Source organism: Protomyctophum parallelum (assembly GCF_964188405.1).
Source record: "Protomyctophum parallelum genome assembly, chromosome: 1".
NCBI classification, from domain to species: Eukaryota; Metazoa; Chordata; class Actinopteri; order Myctophiformes; family Myctophidae; genus Protomyctophum; species Protomyctophum parallelum.
Genome location: NC_139697.1, coordinates 35,906,346 through 35,929,920, shown reverse-complemented (window position 1 = coordinate 35,929,920; position 23,575 = coordinate 35,906,346). Strand labels below are relative to the sequence as shown.

General features: G+C 42.7%; 1 protein-coding gene across 1 annotated transcript in view; it reads left to right on the top strand.

Annotated features, from left to right (window-relative positions):
* The window catches only part of nfatc1 (nuclear factor of activated T cells 1), a 44,742-nt gene that overhangs the window by 7,936 nt on the left and 13,231 nt on the right, over nt 1-23,575 (top strand). The window contains exons 4-8 of the mRNA XM_083768274.1: nt 1,248-1,450; nt 3,221-3,393; nt 5,539-5,679; nt 13,831-13,886; nt 20,425-20,557. Of these exons, the coding sequence (XP_083624400.1) occupies nt 1,248-1,450; nt 3,221-3,393; nt 5,539-5,679; nt 13,831-13,886; nt 20,425-20,557 (706 nt within the window). The remainder of the gene's footprint in view (nt 1-1,247; nt 1,451-3,220; nt 3,394-5,538; nt 5,680-13,830; nt 13,887-20,424; nt 20,558-23,575) is intronic.

Genomic DNA, 23,575 nt, shown 5'->3' with positions numbered 1-23,575 from the left:
TCAGTCCAGAATTGGACTGACGTTAATGGAGAAAGTGTATATGGGTCTTTGGTGGTAAATTAAGGAATAAACTAGAATGGGACTGATACCAAGTTCCTAAATGGATACGTTGTTTAAAAACCTTCATCCATAGAGCATGGCTTCTTCAATGTAGAATGAAAGGATGCGCATGACTAATATTACTGCAAGAAAAAAAGAAAGCAAAAACAAAACAAAACAAAAAAAATAAATATATATATATATATATATATATATATATATATATAGAATGTAGATGGGCTATTTTTGTCAACCATGTTTATTTAGTGCAGAGTAAAAACAGGAGGGAGGCTAGTATAGAACTTTCGGGACTAATGTCTACTAAGTATATACTGTAACTGTAGGGTTTAAAGGAGTATTTCACTCAGGCTTATGTGAACACCCAAGACAGTTTTAAAGTTTTAAGTCCTATACAAACCCTTCAGTGGCGTAACGAGATGTCAGTAGGCCCCCCACGCAGGCTAGGTTATTTTTTTTCAAATATTTTATGGCTCATGCTCATCATCATCCTCCTCCTCTTCATTCCTTTCCAAAAAAGTATTAAAAATGCATAAACAGTAAATGAAAAAACACAGCCCCCTCAGGTATTAGAAGGACAATATCAGTCACCAGGAAAAAAGGATGTGTGTTTTCAATGAAATGGATAAAATTTGAATTTACAATGGGTTTGTCTAGAAAAAGGGGCGGGGCAGCTAAAATGAATATCACATATCAAAATACTGAATCAAGCAACTTAAAAACTGTCTGGGGTGTTCACATAAGCCTGAGTAGACGGTAAAATTTCAAAAGTATTTTTTTAAAGTGAAACTTTAAGTAGGTATAACAACGTTTTCCAATACCCCTCTTCATAGCTTTCATCTCTGTTCTTGTAACCTAATAATGACATTTGATCCCCTGTGAGGGATCACATGAATATTAACTGGGGACTTGAGGTTTCCCTCTTGTAGTCCTAACCCCCAGTTGATTGCAAAGGGATAGATTTAGGAGTTGATGCTCATTTCATAATTGCACATTGTAAATCACACTGAATAAAAGAGAAATATAATGTGTTTGAATGTGTCTCTTTGACCATTTCTACAATATCTTATGAAGTCATTGATAGTTGCAGCCCTACTTCCTCGCTTACCTGTATTCCTGTCCAATAAAAAACATTGAAACCTTGGTTTGAGCCATGCACAGTAACATGACATCTCCCCTCTGCCCCTTAGCTCCATGGCTACATGGAGAGTGAGCCCCTGACGCTGCAGCTGTTCATCGGTACGGCGGACGACCGGCTCCTGCGGCCGCACGCCTTCTACCAGGTCCACCGCATCACGGGCAAGACGGTATCCACGCCCAGCCACGAGGCTCTGCAAAACAACACCAAAGTCCTGGAGATTCCCCTGCTGCCAGAGAACAACATGAGAGCCATGTGAGTGGATATAGATAGAGGACCTCCCCGGGTTTACCCCCATGCAATGATGGAGTGACTATCTGAAAAGTTATGTCCGTGACACCTACTGTAATGCGAGCCAGCTGTTCTGGAGGAGATCTGTGTGCGTGCGTGCTTGAGTGTGTGTGTGTGCGTGCGTGCGTGCACACTGCCCTCTGCACACAGAAGAGCGGGTTTCCCATTTTTATAAGCCTTTGCGATCAGATTACTAGAGGGAACCTCAAAGTGGCTAACGGAGGTCTGGGCTGTGTCTGAGCTCCAGGCGGTAGCAGCCTGCTAGCATCAGCACTTTCTCTACGTTTTAATGGATGTAACACATAGGCTCCCCTTATATAACTCCTGCAGCTCAGGATAGGGTTTCCTCTTTCTTTCAGGGAGGACACGCCTCAGAGTGGTTACGGTATAGGCAAGGGATTTGTCTGAGATTTATTCATTCTGACATGCATTCTAACGTGACGTATAGATGCTCGGTGGCAAAGCACAGAATAGAGGCATTGTGATATTACACAAATTCATCGTGATTTAGGCCGTCAGGATTAGAGGCATGTATTAAATTGTGCTATGAATCAACTTCGCTTTCAGTTTTTCTCCAGCTTTTCTGGCACAGGGCCACAAAAGCTGCTGGCATGCTTGAGAGCGGAGAACGAATCCGTTCAACTCATACTCGAAATCGGGCCTGCAATGGATCTAGAATGAGAAAAATAAGTTGTTTCTTCTCATTTTGGCTCTGTGCCGTTTGAATCTCTTTTTTCTTTGTCAAGCCTTGAATAGACACCTCGGAATGCGGTTGTCTACGTAGGCGGCGAGCTGAACAGCTGGGGTCCGAGCATCAACACCTGATTGCTTCTCCAGTAAAGCAGAGACCTCAATGTCTGGTGAAGAATCTCAGGGTGTGTTAGAATAAGTATAAAGGTTGTCAGTTAACCAGACCTTATTATACTGAAGGGAGAGTGATATTTTCTTTGGTTCAAATATGTTATCTATATGCTCTATGTTGCAATACTATTCTCTAATAGCAATGAGATTGCTAACAGTTTAGGACAGAAAATATATTTTCGTGCCAGGATGTATTTTTATACAATTCATGCAGAATACACAAGTGAAATTATATGAGATGAAAGAAAGAAATTAGCACTATTGACTAACTATCTTTGTGGGGTTCTCCTTCCTGATTGGATAAAATTGGTATCCTGTTTACTAAAGCTGGAGCAATGGAGAGACCCCTGTTACTGAACAAACACTCAAGGAAACCCACAAGGAATGAAGCATCGAATAACAAGGAGATGGAAAATAACTCAAATTCAGTGTGGATTCAGTGTGGATTCAGCTAGGTGTAAAACCTTAGATGACAATGTGGCATAGACCGAAGAGCAGGGCGAGCGGGGTTTGAGGGTGGCATGTTTATTAAAAGTGTAGGGACTGTAACAATTATACATTTTTAATTGTAGCCTATATGGTTCCTTGGCCAGGGAGAACTTTATAGAGAGACCAATATTGGGGGAAATTCCCACAGGGGTTCTCATACCATTAAAAAGCTATTCATGAAGCGATCATTTGTTTGTTTTTGTTACAGTGGATTGATTTTGGCTGTATTGGAGAGTGTGAAATCTCTGTTCTGTATTAATCTCCTGCTGGTCCTCCTACTGATTCAGAAGGCATTTGTAGAATCGGCCTCAGGTCTTAATGGATTAAAAGGTTGATAACAGGTTTTCATCTGCCTCAACTTTTCCATCTCTGTCTCCCATCCAGAATTGACTGCGCAGGGATCTTGAAACTCCGTAATTCGGACATTGAGCTCCGCAAGGGCGAGACTGACATTGGGCGTAAGAACACCCGCGTTCGGATGGTGTTCCGGGTGCACATCAGCCACCCCACAGGCAGGACTGTGTCCCTGCAGGCCTCATCCAACCCCATCGAATGCTGTGAGTATTAACAAACTTACAGTGAGCCCTAAGGTTATTTAGGGGATAATAGCTGATGGCTTACAACACTTACTCACAAATTGTTGTGAGTTTGTAGTTAGTCTCCCAGCAAGTACAGTCAGGACCTAGACGAATTAGTGATGTCTCGATGAAGTCAAACCAAGACTAGTCCGATCTGGCCCAGAATATCACCTGATTTCAACCAACATAAATTCTGCCAACTAAGACGGATGTCCCTGGATGAATCGGAGAGAGTCCGATCAATTTAAGTCAGATCTGGCCCAGAATAGGCTATATTATTTCAACTGGTGAAGACGTCCTCGAAATGACGTAAAGATCATCCCCATATGGGCTGTGATCTGGCCTAGTCCTGAACGACCTGAACGTCACAAGAGGACATCATCATAACGTCATCATGACGTAATTTGGCTTGCTGGGCTGTTATCAAAGTATAATATATTTTTTGGCTATAATTACATGCCCAAATGTGGATGCCAAATGGATAAATTAACGCTGAGGAACAACTCTCTATATACGTTACCGTATACTCATACTGACATACTGTACAGAGTATATACGATACCGTATACTCATACTGACATACTGTACAGAGTATACGATACCGTATACTCATACTGACATACTGTACAGAGTATATCATCTTGTAGCCTCGGAAACACAGACGTTTTTATTTCCAGGAAGAAGATAAAAGTCTAGGCAAAAACCCATTCAATTGTGGCATACAACTGTTCTCTCTATCTGCACATTACTGATGGTCTGCAGCCTTATTCAATTGACACACACACACACACACACACACACACACACACACACACACACACACACACACACACACACACACTCCTCTCTCTCTCTCTCCGTCTCTCTAATTAATCAGGCTCATCTGCTGCAGGTGTCTAGTTTCTGCTGCCTGGAGCTGCCTATGCCATAGAAAGCATAGTTCTGTTCCAGGCTAATCATCTTGTGACCCGCCACAACAACATTCTCTTGATTGTCAACCACTGTGTGAATATCGTTGCTGTCGGGCAAAAATAATAAATCTGTGCTAATGAACACCCTTTACGTCTGTGTGTTGGTTAACAAAAATATTGAACCAATGAAAAGTTGTAAATTAGCGCTTCGGACAAAACCTCTTAACTCCATTGGACCCTCAAGCTCTCTGCTAAAGCAGCTAACTCCACGACCTCTCCCCCTCTCATGCAAGTAATTATATAAAGTCACAATACCAACTTTGAGGCAGTATTGCTTTGTTTTAAAAATGTTTTCTTGACAGCAGAGATAAATGTAAATACATCAATTTGCAGTTGCATTACCCCAAAGATTTAACTAGGCCATTTGTACTGTCTTTTTTTTTAATGGTAAATGTACCAATGTAACCCACTGTAAAGCACTTTGTGACCACGGAAGAACATTTTAAATACACTTTTACTCATGAACTCTTCCTTGTGGGCTCATGCATCATTCTAAATCATCATTGTAATGTCTGTCCACGTTAATGGTCAATTAGCCTTTGTTCAATAACATCTATTGACTTCATGCTGTACAACCTTTCAGTGAACTGGGACAAACCCCAGCAGATCAGCTTCTGTGTCATGTGGTTCTGGCACTGATAGCCACCATACAGATCAAGTCTTATGAGGTAACTGAAAAACAGTGCTATAACTATGAACTCAGCCCCTTGAAATAGACCATTGTTGGGTTGTTAAACTGTTGCCATAAAGCAACTGTTTTGACCAAAACGTTTGTGCAGAATGATATTATATTGTTTCCAAAGACTTCACAAAATATTTCACCTTTATCCATATTAGTCACAGTGAAATGAATCATCAGTTTTCCAAATGAGATGCAGTCAACTATTCACAGTAGCAGACAGAAAAAACAATGAATACAATTCACAGAAATTATTTCAGGAAAAAGTTATTCTGGTACAGAATAACAAAAATAAAAACGACAGATCATTTCTCTTTCTTAACAGCAAAGGAGAGTCTAATTTCTTAACTGAAAAGGGGGCAGGGCCACAGAAGTAACTGAAAGCTTCTAACTTGGATCGGGATGCTCGGGTCTGCATGGGGAGTGGGTGTGTATTAGCTGAGCATTGAGGACAGTTCCTCTCTCCTCCCACAGCCCAGAGATCGGCCCAGGAGCTGCCTCTGGTGGACAAGCAGAGTCTGGAGACCTGCCCTGCCCCCGGTGGGGAGAGGATGCTCCTTAACGGACACAACTTCCAGCACGACTCCAAGGTGGTGTTCGTGGAAAAGGCCCAAGGTAGAGGAGGGTATTTTGGAGCGAATGTTGAGCTGTTAAGAGGTGTGTGTGTGTGTGTGTGTTCCTCTCTGTCACTGGAGTAACCCCAGGACTTCTTTCTCGCTCTTTCTCCCCCCCCCCCCCCCCCTCCTCCCTCCTCTTTCCCCCGCCGTCAAAATATCCTCCATGCTGCCAGAGTGCCACATGTGGTGCACATTAATGCGCTGTATTTTTAACCCAGCACATTTACATTTGCAGAAGTTTCCATTGCCTGTTCAGTGGAGGAATGGATCACAAACGCAGCATATGCTGTGTGCGTGCGCGCATGCGTGTGTATTTTCTGCATGCACGTGCCCTATGCATGTACACGCTACATGTGTTTCTGCGGTGAGTGCGTGTTTGTGCAGTCACATGCGTGAGCGAGCGTGCACACACGTGTGTGTCTGTCATCCCCCAGCAGTATTTGTTTCTCTTTTTCTTACTCTAAGCCCTTCTGGTTTGGTGGGAGCAGCAAGTGTTCCCAGATGTTGATTCGAGGTGGTTTACAAACAGCAATTTCCTTGATTAGCTTTAGACAAGCAACGTTTGGGCCGAAGCTGAGCGATGTAAACACGTGCGATGCTATCAGCCTCCGGTGAGTCACCCAGTGGAGAGGGAAGCCGTCACATTGTTCCACCTGTGAAAAAGAAAAGTCCTGTGGGGGGGACTCACAATAGAGCAGTGGGGTTGTTTACCAAAACAAGAAGTGATTGTGCGCGAGGAAGGCTTTGTTATCGCCTCTACGATCTCTATTGCTGGAAGGAAAGGTTGATGATCTATTCACTCTGTGTCGACGGAGGTGAATGATTTTTCCGAACAATAGAACTCTATACGACGTGTTTGAGTTTGGCTCAATAGTTCCTCAGTTGTCTGTCCGCAGCGGGTCAGAATTCCTCCGGGTTAACGATGAACAGCTCTGAAGGCAACTGTCTTTAGGGCCTGGGGTGCTGTGCTTCTGCAGGCCGGCTGTTGTTGATGGTGGGTGTGCTCCCTTGTTTTTGATGAGGGTTTCCCCACGTCTGGCACTCACATTGGATTCCTGGGCAAACCTACCATGGAAACACCCTTAAGCCAGGCTTCCACCACTGCCATACACCCCCCCCCCCCCCCCCCTTCCAAATCCTTCCAACCCTTTATCCAAGCTGCATCTGATGTGCCTCCATATCCCATTTCATTAACTCTGTAAACTGTAGTGTAAGGTCCCTATGGATCCCATTGAATCTTCTGTACAGCTGGTCTTCAAGTAGACAGACAAATAGGTACAGTAGATGGTTTCTTCATTCCTCGGGGAGAAACCAGGGCATCGTCATGAGATACTAGTAAAGATAAAGTGAATTAAAGCAACACAACATGGTATCCATTGCAGAAGCATACTATTTCACCTATGGAGACATGTCCCATAGGTATTTATACATATTTTAACTAGTGACTGTGTACAGACTTGTAAAAATAGGATTAGGATTTTTGTTTTTGTTTTACATGCCTTAGTTTTAAATCGTACTGTTTATATTGTTGTTTTGCTCATGCCAAAAGCAAAGGACTGAGAAACTGTTTAACGATCAGCCTCATAAATCCAGAGCAGTGGACTCTGCTGCCGAGAGCTTAACCATTTATCTTACCAATGTGCAGTTTTCCTTTATATATTCCAGCAAAGAACACCCACAAGTCTCACAAGGCAAGTTAACATACTCTTGGACGTTTGTATGAATCAGTGAATGCAAGACTGCAACCATGCATTTCTGTTTGCGTGTGTGTCAATGTGGATGTGCAATAAACATTGTGTGGGTGTGGTTGTGTCTCTCCACGCGTCATACAGAAGGGAATCCCTATCTCCCTTAAGAGAGCAAGAGAGAGTCCATGCTACCACCTGCTCCCACGTCTGCAACCAGCCTCAAAATACATGGCAGTCATCCTCGTCTGCCCCTCCCTGTCTCTCAACACAGAGATCTGTGATAACATCAGCTCAGTTGTCACTCCTGGTTACAGCCAATAAGTCATAAGCGATTACTATACTGTAGTACTGCAGACATCAGCACTGTAATCTGAGCTTCGCTCAACCTGACCTCCCTTTCATTCTCCCTGCCCCAAGCCCCAACCTGCCCAAAAGATGCTGCCACTGATTAAACCCAGTCTTTCCATTTGGGAAATTAGGGTTTGCTCTGCACATGTCCTTTATTCACCTCTTGGTCTTTTATGGTTTGGTGTTTGAGGTATTTAAGGTGCTACTTGACAGTTGGGTAAAGAACGATAGTCAAATCGTGCAAATAAGAAGAAAAACAAAGTATGTGTGTCAAGGCATAAAAAGATAAGGATACTATAAAGTAGATATGTCTGAGTGAAAATACTTCTGATCCCAACGACCTTTACTGCGTGTCACCCCCATCTCTCTCCCCATTGCCTGTCAGCCTACTGCGAAAATATCAATAAATGAACCGGCTTGGTTTGAGTGGAAGTTCTTGTGCTTAAAAAGTCCAGTCTGGTTCAGGAAAGTAGTAAAATTGTCCACATAGGGGGATATCTCTGTTCATACAGTGACCTTTAAGCCAGATTTGTAGTTGTCAGAGTTATTGTCTGAATATGTGAACAGTATTTGTCATGATATATTATAGTATTAAAAGGATAGGAAACATAAAAAAATTATATTACTGTGTATTGTGTATGATTATATAGAGGGTATTCACATGACATCATCATCAAACCCGGAAGTTATGCGGGAAACGCCTACTGAGTGGCAAAAAACAACTTTCTGGCCTTGACAGCCCATACATCCAAACAGAAAAATCTGATTGCATTAAACAATGTTAAACTCACTTTGCCACTCGATTTGCCACTCGCTTTATGCATGCGCATACCCTCTATAGCATCGCAGTACAATATCCCATACATCATAACTTTTGTGTCTGGGTAGGTCAGTCGGTAGAGGTATCACCATTGGACCACAAGGTCATGGGTTCGATCCCAAGCACAGCACACTCGGCGTATGAGTAGCACGGCTTGGTTACGACAAGTCGTGCGGTTAGTACTGGAAGCTGATGGTAGGTGTTGCGCTCCACCTCAGCAATCCATTTCACAGGGGTCTTAGTGCATTGTAGCGGGGATAGACTCCCACGCCTCAATGTCCGACAATGTAACGACAATAAGCCTCTCTGACCTACTTACTGTTATTAAGTTATTATTACTCGGGATCATGCAAGTCAGGAACAATCTGAATCGGGAACGATGCAAGTTGGGAATGCATGCATCGGAGTACTTGCTGTACGCGTTGTTAGAGTGCCAAGTATGGTAACCGCGGGCACCGGCCTACACAGGAACGATGCGAGTTGGGAATTCATGCCCCACCCGTTTATGCAATACCCATTGTAGTTGTTGTATCAGACTACCCCTTAGCACCCGTTAGCGTACCCAGTGCGCTAACGGGTACATACTACCATACAACCAATCTGCTAAATATGGAGATCCCTGATGTCAGCAAGAACTGATGTACATTAGGTTATGTGACTGGAGTTCCATTGTGCATGCTGCCACTTATATTGGACCCAGCGGCAAAAAAGCTGGAAAAATGCTAAGCTCAGGTGAAGCCTCCGCAGACCCACGGAAAATCAGACACAGATATTTGTGTTTTTTTGTTTGTCGGAAACCAACTGGTTTGACCAAATTTTGACTAGGCACTGCACCCCCGGGTCATCTGGGACACACACGGCAAGTTTGAGGTCAATTGGTTGGATGTGACAATCACATATGCAGACAGACAGACAGAAAGATCAAGATTGTAGATTACATCCAATTTATAGTTGCACTGGGGTGTCGTACACAGACGATATCGGATCTACAAGCTCACAGTGTGTTGCAGAACATGTTGTGAGCTTGATGTCGGCTATTTTTTGTGTAACATCCTCGTATATCTAACTCAGGTTTTACAGTATGTACAGTCAGGATTCTGCTCAGTATTTCTCTACCATTGTGGATAATGGCTGAAAATTACTGCAAGAGCCTGAAGGGAATCCTTGCGGAGGAGTCAGACATTGAGAAACACCCTTATGAAAAGAACGCTTTCACATCTGGCCAGGCATTCTGGATGGCTGCCTGCCTACTCCACAGCAGTCAGTATCATGGCGAATAACTCATGGTCTCTCTCTGAACTGAAGGCCCCGAGTCAGTTTAGCCAGCCAGCCCAGGATGTGTCTCTTTCTGTGACCTGTGACCCCAGTCTCACTGTCTCTGTGTCAGTGAGCCAAAGCAGGAAAGGTCCAAGCAGGTAGGGGCCTGCCCCGTGATTCTCCAATGCATTCCTGACCGGCTTTCCCCGGCAGCTCTGTCTAGTTGTTCTTGGCCACTGTAACCGTGCAAGTAAGAGGACCTTAAAATTGAATTGCGCAAAGATTATCACACAGTACACATGGAAGCTGCCAGGTGCTGTCTTGAATTACCCGTAGAAAATTACAGATAACCATCCTCCTTTTAACAGGCAAAACCTGCAAGAGCCTGACCAAGATGAAAGCACTGTAAATGCTGCAGTGAATGAGGTTTCTTCACACACACACACACACACACACACACACACACACACACACACACACACACACACACACACACACACACACACACACACACACACACACACAAGAGAGCAAGATGTATACTTTGCCTGCTAGTGGTTTGTGGGTCTCCTTAGATAAATGGTTTCGTTTTTGGTGGGAGGGGGTTCGCTTTCCCCTTGGTGGTGCACATGGTCAGTAGAGCTTTGGATCGGATTCATTGCATTCATTGAACAATGATTTCCACTCGAAGCCGTTTAGCGGTTTGGCCGCCTCCCCAACACTTCTGAGAACAATGGTTGTTTTCATAAACAAATAAATTATAGTCGCATAAACAGAGTCTTCATAGTTTCATCAATTACACTGTGTGGTTCATAAACTCACGGGCCTGATGGTGGAAGCCCGGGGATCAACTTTTGTTGAATAGCCGCTAGATTTATGACACAATATGCAGATGACATTGTGCAGAGACAGCACCACCTTAAGGAGCTACACTGCACTGTGCCGAAGAGTGTTCAGTATTTGAGTATGTCCTCTGCGGCTGGCCTTTATCATAGCTAGTTTTGGAGAGCTGGCTTGTCTCAATTGCAACTGCGTGCATGCAACACCCATGATACTTATGTTTTCTGAGGGCACCAAGGAATGGGAAGAAGAAGGTTCAGTCATCAGATGAGGAGGACAAGGGACCTCTTTCAACGTGCCACATCATGGGCCCAGGCTGCGCATGTGTTTATATTTACCGTGTGTTATAGGGGATTTGGGCACATGCCACCCCGCTGTTTCGCTCTGGGCACCAGAGTTACTCCACCCCAACCCCAATTAAGGAGCACAAGGAGCCGTTTGATTCCCTTTATAAACCCTGCATGACAAATAGCCGTATTGTATACTGTTTATCCCTCCCCCCCACAAGCCAGCCTTGGCTGTGTACAGTACACCAATCCTGCTGTGTCATTGACTGCTCTGTGTTATGTCTGTCCGTGCAACTGTAATGACTTGTATAGACCACAGCTAAAGAAATGTGAATTATCAGACTTGTCTTCAACTGCAACTCTGGGATGTGGCCAAGTCAAATGGGGTTTGGGCACTGAGTGAGTCGTACTAAGAGGCGTACTGTAGGGTTTATATGGTTGAGGTGGTTTCGGGGGGGAGGGGGGGGGGGATTTTACATGGAGTGGTCTAGCAAACTTTGATAAAATATTGGATAGTGTGTCTGCGAGAGAGAGAGAGACTTTGTTGTAACTGATGTTTGCCTGTTTTTCATCCATCCATCTTCAACCGCTTATCCGTAGTTGGGTCGTGGGGGCAACAGCTCCACCAGAGAGCTCCAGACTTCCTTCTCCAGGGCAACATTAGTTACTTCCTCCTGGGGAAACCCAAGGCGTTCCACCTAAGCTGGCTTCTTTCCAGGCACAGAAGCAACGACTCTACTCGAGTCTCTCTCGCGTGACTGAACTTCTCACTAGGGTTGTCCCGATCGGATCCGGATCCAAAGAACGTGATTGGGACAGTCCTAGTATTAATATTATATCCATATCATGATATTAGACTGGAAATTGTCTGTGATTTGCGATATTGTACTATTGTGATGTGGCATAAACGTGTTCTATAAAATATAAATATCGGATCTGGAAAAATCGGTATCGGCAGATGCTCAAAATAATATGATCGGAATCGGATCGGGAGCAAAAAAACGTGATCGGGACATCCCTACTTCTCACCCTATCTCTAAGCCACCCGTCGGAGAAAACCTTTTTTGGCAGCTTGTATTCGCAACCTTATTGTGTTTTTCTTTCACCAAATTGGTGGAAGTGATGTGTAGATGTTGCCATGGCTCTGGAACATTCTGTGGTTATCAGCTATCCGGTACACTCTTTTCAAACAGAGGTAGCCCACGCATTTTAAGTCCCAAAGCTTTATTTTTTTTCATTTCTGGAAAACAATTTTCCTGGCAGCAGGGGAAAAAATAGGACAAATTGCTGTTTGATATTTTTTGCTTCTGCACTAATATGTGCTGTAAAAAAAGTGTACTTGTGTCTGAAACAAAATAGAGACAGGATGATCTGAAAAACATGTTTATCTCCTGTGGGTTGATATACGTATTCCTTAAGGGCTTCCATTCTGGTGGAGAGAGAGACAGACAGACAGACAGACAAAGAACTAGTCTGTGCAGAGAGACAGTTCTTAAAAAGAGACAGACAGACCCTTGCAAATTAATAAAGTTAAATTTTTATACTGTGTGGATGGATGGATGGATGGTAGTAAATTAAACGAGAGGATACTGTAAATGGAGAGAGAAAGAGGAGGTGGTGGTGAATGGACGGTGCCTCGCACATAATAGGAGGCATCATCATGTGCCTTGTATCTCTGTCACCTCACAGCTTAGACCAGGGACGACACCCCATCCATCACGCTGTCTATGCAACTCTAACTGGACATCAAATACCATGCAGGCATCCTCTCGTCTGAGCACAGTACGATACCCATCTCAGTTAATTATCCTCCAATGAAGCTGGTCTGCAGAATGGCCACAGCCAGACATTTAGTTCTCAGCTGCCGTCTCCTAATGCAACAGGGCATTTTCACAGTGATTTCACGTCTGTTTTGGAGCCTTGTAAAGAAAAAGAAAAAAAGTTATTAAAAAGTGCAATGGTTTCCTCCTTAATGTCATAAAACTGTGGGAAAATTGTGAAAATTTCTTTCTTTTCAGAAAGGCTTCTTATTTTTTGGTTTCAGTGAGGGACATGTTTTCCAACAAATTTCCCAGTTTTATTGCATGATGGGGAAAGCTGCTTTATTGGGACAGGTTTAAATTGATGGGGCCTTTTTACCATAAACATTATTATGTAAGGATGACAGAAAAGGCTGATATTGGTGTGTCCATGTGAGTGTTTGTGTGCGTACTTGCGTGTATGTATGAGGACTGAGGAGCCTTCACAATGGTGAAAAATGAGGATTAAGTCGTCAGTCATCCTCTGCCCACTGGTTATCGGAATCCTTATTTTATAGCTCTTTTAACGAGCCGAGCCAGTCGGAATCGGTTATGCGTGTTGGGAATGCACAGAGGATTGAAGTTAAGGTTTCTGCTATCCACCAACGACGTCACTCTTCTTCTCTTTCTTTCTCAGTGTTGAGAATTGCATCAGATTCCCATCCGGCTGTGTCTGTCTGTCTGTGCCATCCATCTGTAAACTTTGTCTGTCTGTCTGACTGACTGTCTCTTAGCAGTATTCAGTTTCTTTCGGTCTTTGTGTCTTCTTCTGTCTTCCTCTGTTTTTATAATTGTCTAGATCTGAACTGTTTTTTTGTCTGCTACCCCCTCCCCATACAGTTGTTAGTTACGGAGTTAGACTCAGACTAAGGATATGAGCTCATGAGTTCTGGGTCAGACAAATGACGTTTGCGATAGCCTTGGCTCTCCACAGCTGTTTTATATATCACTGATGTAACAGATAATAATAACAACACTCGTCGCATTTCTTCAACAATGATTTCATCATTGTTGAATGGGAATCCAAGTAGGCTGTACTTTTTTCCCTTTTTTTTGTAATGGCTTATACTGTGAAATGTCTCACTATTTTCTTTGCTCCTTTTTTTTTAGATGGTCACCACCTGTGGGAGACTGAGGCCAAGGTTGACAGGGATTCCTCGAAGTCTGTAAGTAATTAAGTTATTATTATTTTTATTAGTATTAGTATTAGTATCATCATCCACCTTCAACCACTTATCCAGAGTTGGGTCGCGGAGGCAACAGCTCCAGCAGAGAGCTCCAGACTTCCCTCTCCAGTAGAGGTCTTCACGGGTCCAATTTGACCAACCCGCACTGAAAAGGACCTTCAAACAATGGAGCCGAGACCGGATGGACCCACTTCTATTTTTAGAATTATGTCTCAGAGCCCAAAAAGCACCGAGAGCTGTCGGAACCGGAGCCGAACAGAACCGCCTATTATAATAAATGAGGACCGTTACCCGTACAAAACCCAAGGACCCGAAATGACCGAATGCCGTCATTATCATAATATCATTATGTACATTATTAAATAAGAGTTATTTCTTACCTAAAACGCAGCCCGCTGTTGGTGGTGCAGCAGCGCCGCTACATGCTCATTGACATGAATGACACGCCACGTAAATCCCAGTCAATCATTGCGGTGTGGGCACAGTTTGAAAATAAAATAAATAATGTGTAAATGTGTCTTCTTAGCCATTGCTAATCCACCGTTAATTTATGTTGCACCAGTTGTTTATCATTATATCTTCAGCTTGGAGTTTCCATCCGTCTTTGCACTGCCGACAGTGCCGAGCATAAAGTTCAACACGCTATGACAACTCGATTGTTTTACCAAATTTGAACCATTAACCAAAGCGTTACCTTAACGTTAATATCAACATATTTATCCTATGATATAATATAACTTCCCTGACGTCTTTTGTTGTCATTTTGTAAGAAGCACCTGCTTCCTCACTGCATGGCTTGAGCAGAGCCATAGCGTAAGACAGAGTTACGACAACTCCGTTCACTTCACGGGGCCAGTCCAATTCTCTCTTCTACATAGGGCTCTATTTACATCCGAGCTTTCCAAAGCCACTATTTGGGGATGTAGCATTGGGGCGTTCCCCCACTGAAGTGGCTATTTTGGTCACCTGTCTAAATCCCTAAAACACTGCGTGTGGTTTGGCGTTACAATAATGAAACCAATCACCGTTCCACATGCATTGCCTTTTTGAGATCCATTATCCGTTGCCCGTTATGACCAGTGCTATATTGCTTCATAGTCTATATAGCCCATAGAAGAGTGATGTGTTGCTGCCTGAAGCCTCACTTGCGCTGTGTTTACCCTTTATCCCTAAACTTATTTGCCATATTTTACAATATTGAAAAACAAATTTTAATATTTTTCAAAATAGTAAAAAAATATATAATAATAATAATAATGAGCGAGTAGCGCGCCAAGTGGCACGCTAAGAGCTTGTATGTCTGCTATATTTGAAAAATCGAACAACGACTGACACAGAAACATAGCTTTTTCAGAAAACTGTCAGGATGTAGAAGACATTTTTTAGAATTTGATCTCCGGTCAGAATGGGTTAAGTGTAAAAGAGTGTCCTTGCTTTGGCCTAGAATAGCTGGGCGGCAAGCCTGGAGATGCTGCGAGGACTGAGATGGCGAGTGAGAGTGAGAGAGGGAGTGAGAGAGGGAGTGAGCAATGTGTTCTGGGAGTCTGGGAGATGGACGAGGGGATTAGAGGGTGTCTACATATGAGACACTGCACCTGCTCCTGTCTCCCCACAGCATATACACACGCACGCACGCACACACACACACACACACACACACACACACACACACACACACACACACACACACACACACACACAGCAGGTAGACAGCTGTGGGATGCTCTGACACACACAGGGCTCCCTGCTCTCTCAGCCTCAGTCTCCTGGACTTGTCCCATTTAAAACACTTGACAGTGCCTTGGCAAAGGTTGTACCTATTCTATTGCACCACAAAGCAAAGCAGACTGCACATTCAGGAATACCTCACCGTCTCTGTCATTGTCGAGGACGGACCTTCCTCTAAAAACTAGATTTAGGGAAACGGTAGGGATTAAATGGTGATCTTGAATAGTTATTTACATTAGGTTTCATTAGGTCTGATGATTCAGATTACTTGTTGATGTATGAGGGTTTAGACCTGCCTTCAAATTTCCCCCAAATTTTTCATTCTTACGATTACGAAATAAAACAACTTGCAGTTGTCAGATAAGAACCTCTAGTGCGTAATGCTGGCCTTACACTTGGCTATATTTGAAGTGATCTAAAGTCTTTAGACAGATTTCCAGAGTCAGAGTAACCTGTCTTAACTCAGTTGGTGTGTGCTTCACCATGACTCTCAGGTGGAGTCTTGCAGTGTTGTTCTCATTTTGACCTTTCCAACAAAGTCAAACATGTTTGATAGTATCTTAACCACATTAACCATGGCGTCTCTATTTTGCACATGTCATTATAGGTGAAAATGTTGATGCCAATGTACAAGCTCACACCGCTTCGTATTGCAATGCATTGTGAGCCTAGAATGGCTATTAGTATTTTTGAATATCCGATGAATAAAAGAGGACTTAGTTAAGTCTCCCCTTTTCCACCAGTGTGAAACCGGTTATTATTTGTGTTGTTGTTTTCCTGCCTAATTTAGAACTGGTTCAGAGTGTTTCTAACACATTGGTTCCGAATCCTAACCCTAAAAGTTAGTTTTTCATGCCTTGAACTGTGAACCAAAGTGGGTGTGTCAATATTCTACAGATTGGAAGATGCTGATGCCGTGTAAACTATGGCGAAAGCGAGCAATGTGTCTTAGTTACATTGCTGTTAAGTCCCCACCTAACCACCTAAGTATTGTCATAGAAAAGTTCGTTATCACTTTCCGTGTTGTCTAATTACATGACCAGAGACCAGAATGTATCAGTGGTGTTTACCAATCTGGGACAATGTTGTTGCCTACTGTTACTGAGGGCTACTGCATATTAGGGCTTCATATATTATTAACAATCAATCAATCGATAGACTAACACTCAGTGGTGGTATTTCCAATTTCCAATACTTTTTACTTCTACTCATACATTTAGGAAGCAAATAGGCCTATTGTACTTTTACACCACTACATTTATTTGAAAACGTTAGTTACTTTGTGGATTCTGATTATTATTACAAAACATACATTTAAAAATAGACAATCTACATTTCGGCCATTTGAAAATACCGTTAGACGATCTACAATGTTTTGTCTACAATGTCTTTCTCTGCTCAAAATGGGACAAACTAGGATGTTTAGAAGCTTTAAAACTTGAATCCATGATCGTGCTAATAATCCTCCTCCCGGCGATCGGCCGTGTTGTGAGCCCCTTGCATCACTGCCTGGTGGGCCCATCTATGGGTGGGCCAAGGTCTTAAATCTTCTTCTTTGGTTTTTCGCGCATTTGACTGGATACCGCCTCTAGTGGCGGCATGGAATCGGTTAAGACATCCGAGTACTTTTTCCACCACTGCTAACACATTTTGCGGGTTAGAGCTGATTGGTTACGATGGCTCTGGTTAAAGACCCTGTGCAATGGCTGTTAGGAGCATTCTATTTTGTAGTTTCACTCTGAAACAGAAAGCTGTGTGTTTTTGAACCAATCAGAATGTTGCATCCCTTCAGGGTATTTGACGTAGCTCCGCTACATGCACGTGCGTGACGCGTGCGTTGGTTTGTTTACATGTCACAGAGAGACGGGCAGCAAAGGTCGTGGCTTATTTCTAACCTATAAGGTTTTCATACATATTTTAGCGTGATGATTACGTTTAAAATTAGTAATACACTGTCTGGATGTCATCTTGGATGAGATTAGTTTTTTAATAAAAATCAGCTGTGTTTGGAGGTCACGCAGCGATGGGAATAAACCAGGTGAATGAAATCAAGATTCATTTTTATTCATGCAGGACTCGACACGCAGCACGTTTTCTTTCAAAGGAAGTAATTTAAATGTGATTCTTATGGACTTTTGATATAAAAATAGTTAAAATGCACAAAGATGGACATTTTACCATCGTTTTGGCATTAGGTATGCCCATATAATGACCACGGCACGGATATGCTCTAAAAGTGTGAAAAACATATTTTTCATTTTGCGGACCGGTTCGCTAGAAATCACCAAGGTTCCAAGAATCCAGAACAGAACTGGTGCTGGAACTACGACTGCAGGTGTACCAGTCTATGAGGCTGACACTTTCAGCATCCCCTGCATCCCTAGAGAGAAAGAGATTTGAAGAGTTCAGGAGCAAGGGATTGACCACAGGGAAATCGAATGAGAGTAGAAGCTATTCAGAAAGAGTGTAAAAATCATTTAGCGTTTTTCTTCTTTTTCAGGAGACCTTGAGCAATATTGCATTAATAATTAATACACTTGGCTGAATCAGTAGGACACAGTATTAGGAAGATGTATCTCCAAATGACCCAAAATGGCAAAAAAAGAACCACAAAATGTTTATTGCATTTAGAGTATCGCTAATCCTGCTGGAATTTTACATATTTTTAAGCTGTGCGATTCCCCATCCCTTTAATTAAATTAAAGCAGGACATTGACTTTATTCGCATTTTGCTCTTACGTTATACACGAGGGAGTGTGTGACTGGGAACCCCCATTAGTGTGACATAAGAGAAAAATGGTTCCCATGTAAAAATGGCCATTACAGCAATTGCGTACAGCAATAATGTGTGTAGAGCATGTGTGGCACATGGCTTCTGAAATGGCTTCTGAAATTGACGAAAGCCCATTGTATAATTTCAAAAGTAGATATTTGGTGAAAAACACAAAATCTCTGGTAACCATAGCCTCATCATTCCTTCAAGTGAATCAGCTGGGTTTATAATTGAAGCTAGCGGATGACCGATTCAGAAGGCTGTTTTTCTGTGGTGTGTTGTGCAGTGCAGTTTAGAAGGCAATGAGGAAGAGTGGGTGAAGTGCCCCATCTGGCTTCACTTGACTTTATGACTGCAGTGATTTAACTCATCGTGTGTCATGTCTCACCTGTACCTGTCAGAGTTAGCCTTCCTCCAAACCATAATACCCAGACAGATGACTTCCTTTCTGGCTACTGAATAGTGTGCGTGTGCACATGTGCTCTCACATACACACACACACACACACACACACACACACACACACACACACACACACACACACACTCTCTCTCTCTCTGATTTATACTCTGTTGTACCGTACGACCTAAAATGGTCTTGCACACCGAAAACAGACGATCCATAAGCTCACATTGTGTTTCAATATTCTCTTACTGTGTCGTAAGAATTATAAATGGGGCTTCATACTGACACGTATACTCCCATTCATATAACAATATGACACGCAATCTACAAATTCTGCACATAGGCCCAATTTTACATTACATTGCATTCATTTGAGATTTTCAGAAAACTTTTAGGAAATAGAATTGCGTTTCTCAAAAATAGCTCACAGCGAGTCACTTCATGCCGCTTTGCGGGCTTGTACATCTGCAAGTTTAGTTTGAAAACCTTTGAATAATTTTAAGTCAGAGAGATTTAAGTAATCTCTTCTGGGGTTTTTTTGCGGCCAAAAAATTCTGCAGGTCTTTGGCACAAAAAGGTTTTAGTACTACCGATTTAGGCACTTGTAGAATCGGCCTCTGGTCTTAATGGTTTAAGCAAACAAACAACATCTATTCTACACCTTCACCTAAAATATGCACGCACGCACGCACACACACACACACACACACACACGCACGCACGCACGCACGCACGCACGCACGCACGCACACAGTGTAACTTCCACACACTCATATAAACACATAGATCTTGTGTAGTTTACATGGCCAGGGGTTGAACCCGGTTTCTTGGCTTTTCGTGGCTCTGTGCTCGCTCCTGAGACAGCAGGGAGCTGCGCAGGGGAAATAAACTGTCTGGATCCTCCCTAGTTGAATTTAGAGTAACTCGCCATGAAAACAACCATAGTTTACTATGACCTTACCTCAGGGCTTCTCACTTTCTCTCCCATATGGACTATAATCTGTTTTTAAAAAAGTAGTTTTTTATATCTAGGACTATCTATAAGGGAAAATGGAAATCAAAATCAGTTTGAGAATAGTATTTATGGTCATTTCACTGCTTCCTGGCTCTGGTAATATCCTTACTCTGCATTGAGTGTATTTGATTTATTTATTCGGGACTGTAAGGACTGGGTTTAGTCAAAGATATTGTCAAGAGAGGAGTCATTTGACCTAGCCTGTTCATATTTATCAACACACCCCTATACAACCCTATTAATTGGGACTCTGAGATCTGTGAGGAAAAATATCCCTGCCCAGCTGAACATAATTGTTCTGTTTTACACCTGGCATCCCTATTTTTGGCCAAAACAATAGCACAAAAACAGCTCACAGTTTGTAGATCGGCTATTTTTGTTATTTGTGTCATACAGTAAGTATAGGGTTATGTTATTAACTTATTCTCCATCACACAACAGTGTTGCGAGCTCTATGAGAAATATTTGTTTGTCCTTTTCAATCACTAGAGGTTCAGGCTGCTACGCGGCCCTCACACCTACATCGCACATCCGATCCGACCAATATGTCTGAGCTATAGTGTCGGGGGCTTATGTTATCTCTGTGTGTGTTGCAGAATTCACTTCTGGTTGAAATCCCTCCTTATCGGAACCAGAGACTATCCACCCCAGTCCAAGTGAATTTCTACGTATGCAACGGCAAGAGGAAACGAAGCCAATACCAGCGTTTCACCTATGTGCCTGCCAATGGTAAATTATCTTTCTCTGACTCATTCATTTTTCACTCTTAGGCATTTACTGACGCTGTTGGGGGATCCATACCTCTGCTTTTGATATCCCCCTCTGGTCATTTTTATTATTATTATTATTTCATCACTGTAGACTGTCTGATATGTTTGATAGGCCTATTTGTTCGATAATATCACAATTTAACAATTTCAAAACAATTTGAAAATAGAGGGTATGTCATGCATAAAGTAAGTGGCAAATCGAGTGGCAAAGTGAGTTTAACGTTGTTTAATGCAATCAGATTTTCTGTTTGGATGTATGGGTTGTTAAGGCCAGTCATTGGCGGCGGGTTCCAGTTTCATCAAAGTAGTGTCAGATGGTTTGACTTCATGGCTGTTCAGACAGCTAGCATCCCATGGCTGAGAGGTTGGCTAGAGGCAAAAAGTGGCTGGTTGCCTAGAGACGAGGCAGCCAATACAGCAGCCAATGAGAATGATAGCTTGCTAGTACGGGCACTACGAGGCAGCCAATACGGCAGCCAATGAAAATGATAGCTTGCTAGTACGAGCACTACGGGCACCATGGCAGCCAATGAGAGAGATAGCTTGCTAGTCCAGAAAGGCAACACGATCGTTCATAAACCTGCTCCGCTGTGCTTCACACAGCAGCTGGTAAGAATTGTACTATTTTGTCATTATCATAGTGAGGACCAATTATATGAAGATAGGTTGAAAAGTAGTGAAGTGGTCCTATAATGCCAAATCCAACTGCCCTTTGTCCTTTCAGATCCTAGACAAAATGAGAATGATCTTAGCCACCATTTTTTACATCTGAGAACGAGAACAAACCGATTGTGTTCCCCTTGTCTTGTGGTTTGCAAGGGAGGAACAAAGCAACACTATTATTACTCCATTGTAAAAATCTATCTCAATAAAATTTGTTCTTTTCCATACCTGTAGCTGTTGGAACTCTGCTATGAATGGGGCATAGAAGGGCGGGGAAATGCAAGGCTATGGGAAAGGCCTGTCATGTGAATAGCAAACCTATTGCCAGACTAAATAAAACCGCTGACCCAACAGCTGAAGAAAAAAAGCACTGCTAATTGCCGCTGGGACTTGGAGCGAGCATCCAGGGTGGTTCAAAGCTGTGATTCAACGGCACTGGCCCTGCCCTGTATGTGGGCGCCACAGCGCCCTGCTGTGAAAGTGGAGTATTGTCCTGCAGGCTGGTGAGGGAGAGTCTGGCAGGGGACAATCAGAAGCAGGGGACAGCCAGTCTGGTCACTGTCTTCTAGAAAGGATGTACATTTCATGAAGATGCAGGCAGAGATGGTTGACTCAAGCGGCTGAGAATCAGGAAGAACATTGTTGTAAAAGTGAGGCGTTGGACATATTATGGTTGATGTCTCAAGCGGCTGAGAATCAGGAAGAACATTGTTGTACAAGTGAGGTGGTGGACATATTATGGTTGATGTCTCAAGCGGCTGAGAATCAGGAAGAACATTGTTGTACAAGTGGTGAATGTGTACAGTACAGTAAAAAAAAAACTAAAAAAAAAAAGGGTTCAATTTGTAATTTATTTTATTAACCACACAAGACCATATACCATATACCACAAGCTCACAATACATTGTGAGTTTGTATATCTGTGTTGTGGAGACATCTGCTATTTAAAGAATAATGTTTTTGTGTGTGGTTACTATGTTTTTGAAGCTTACCCATAAGGATCCTGGTGGTCTTTGGCACTATGCATAAAGCATTCATATGGATTTGTACCTCCAAAAATGTGGTTTCCAGACCAGCACTCACTGAAAACTGGTGCAATGTGCATGCAACATGACATATTGGCATATTAAGTAATATATCCTGAAATGCTAAATGAGGGCAAAGAGGCAGGTTTGTGGTACTATAAAACTCCTTTATGGATGTTTTTTTGGGTGCGAAAAAAAAACTAGGTGAATATTTATTGATCAGAGAGATTTTTCTGAGGAATGAAACCACGTGTTCCCAAAAGGAATTGCATGTATTTAATTCAGAGGGATGATATCAAAAGCAGAGATGAATAATGATGCCGTCGGATTCTGAATCAGTTTGTTTACATATTTTAATTTATACCCTGACTAGAACTTTTCACGCTATAGAGTGAGAGTGTGCAATTGTAGCCTTTTGGCAAGCGTTAAAGTAACACTGGAGTTTTACTGTGTGCACTCTCACAAGGTTTTTTGTGGCAAAGACAAACATTTGCAGTTCTCCCACTCGTTTGTGTGATTTCTGCATCTGTCTGTCCTCCACTAACAGACACGCTTCCTGTGGCTGTGCCGAAAATAGGGGTGCGCCTGCTATTTTAGTCTTGTGGTTGGTGTAAAGGCGTCTCATCAGAGTTCCTGCTATAGAGTTGTTGACAGAGGAAGGAGGGAGGGCTGGACGGCAGTGTGCTCTATGCCAGTGTCTCACAAACCTTTCAGCTCGTGACCCCCAAACAATACATTTTGAATTAACCACTTATAGGGAAAATAGACTATTTCCAAGTTCTTCTTCTTTTATGCTTGAACTGTTCCTACCTAATCTATTCTGCTGTACATTATATAGAATATATTGTATAAGTTGTTTACATAAGGTTAGGTGGCAGCTACTGAAAAAATGCTGTTGATGTATGTTACGTATACCATGATTATATGCGTATGTGTACATACGCTGGTGTATACACTGACCGATTTGTTTTGCTCCTTCTTGCACTCTCGTACTTTCTTTTTACGGTTTTATCATTATTGTTCTTGTTATATCTGAAGAAAGCAAAAAAATTTAAAGGTTTACTCTAGTCCAGGGTTCCCCAATTAATTTTCCTCAAGGGCCATATTTTGACTACGGTACCAGGCTGGGGGCCGAGTCGGCACGCGCAAGGTCGAGGTCTTGCCCTGAAATTAATGATCAGGGCAGGACCCCATTTGAAAAGGACCCCCAGTTTGACATGCAGAGGCTACTGACCCCCATTAAATTATTAATTAATTAATTTACTTAATTTATAGCTGGGACCCCCCCC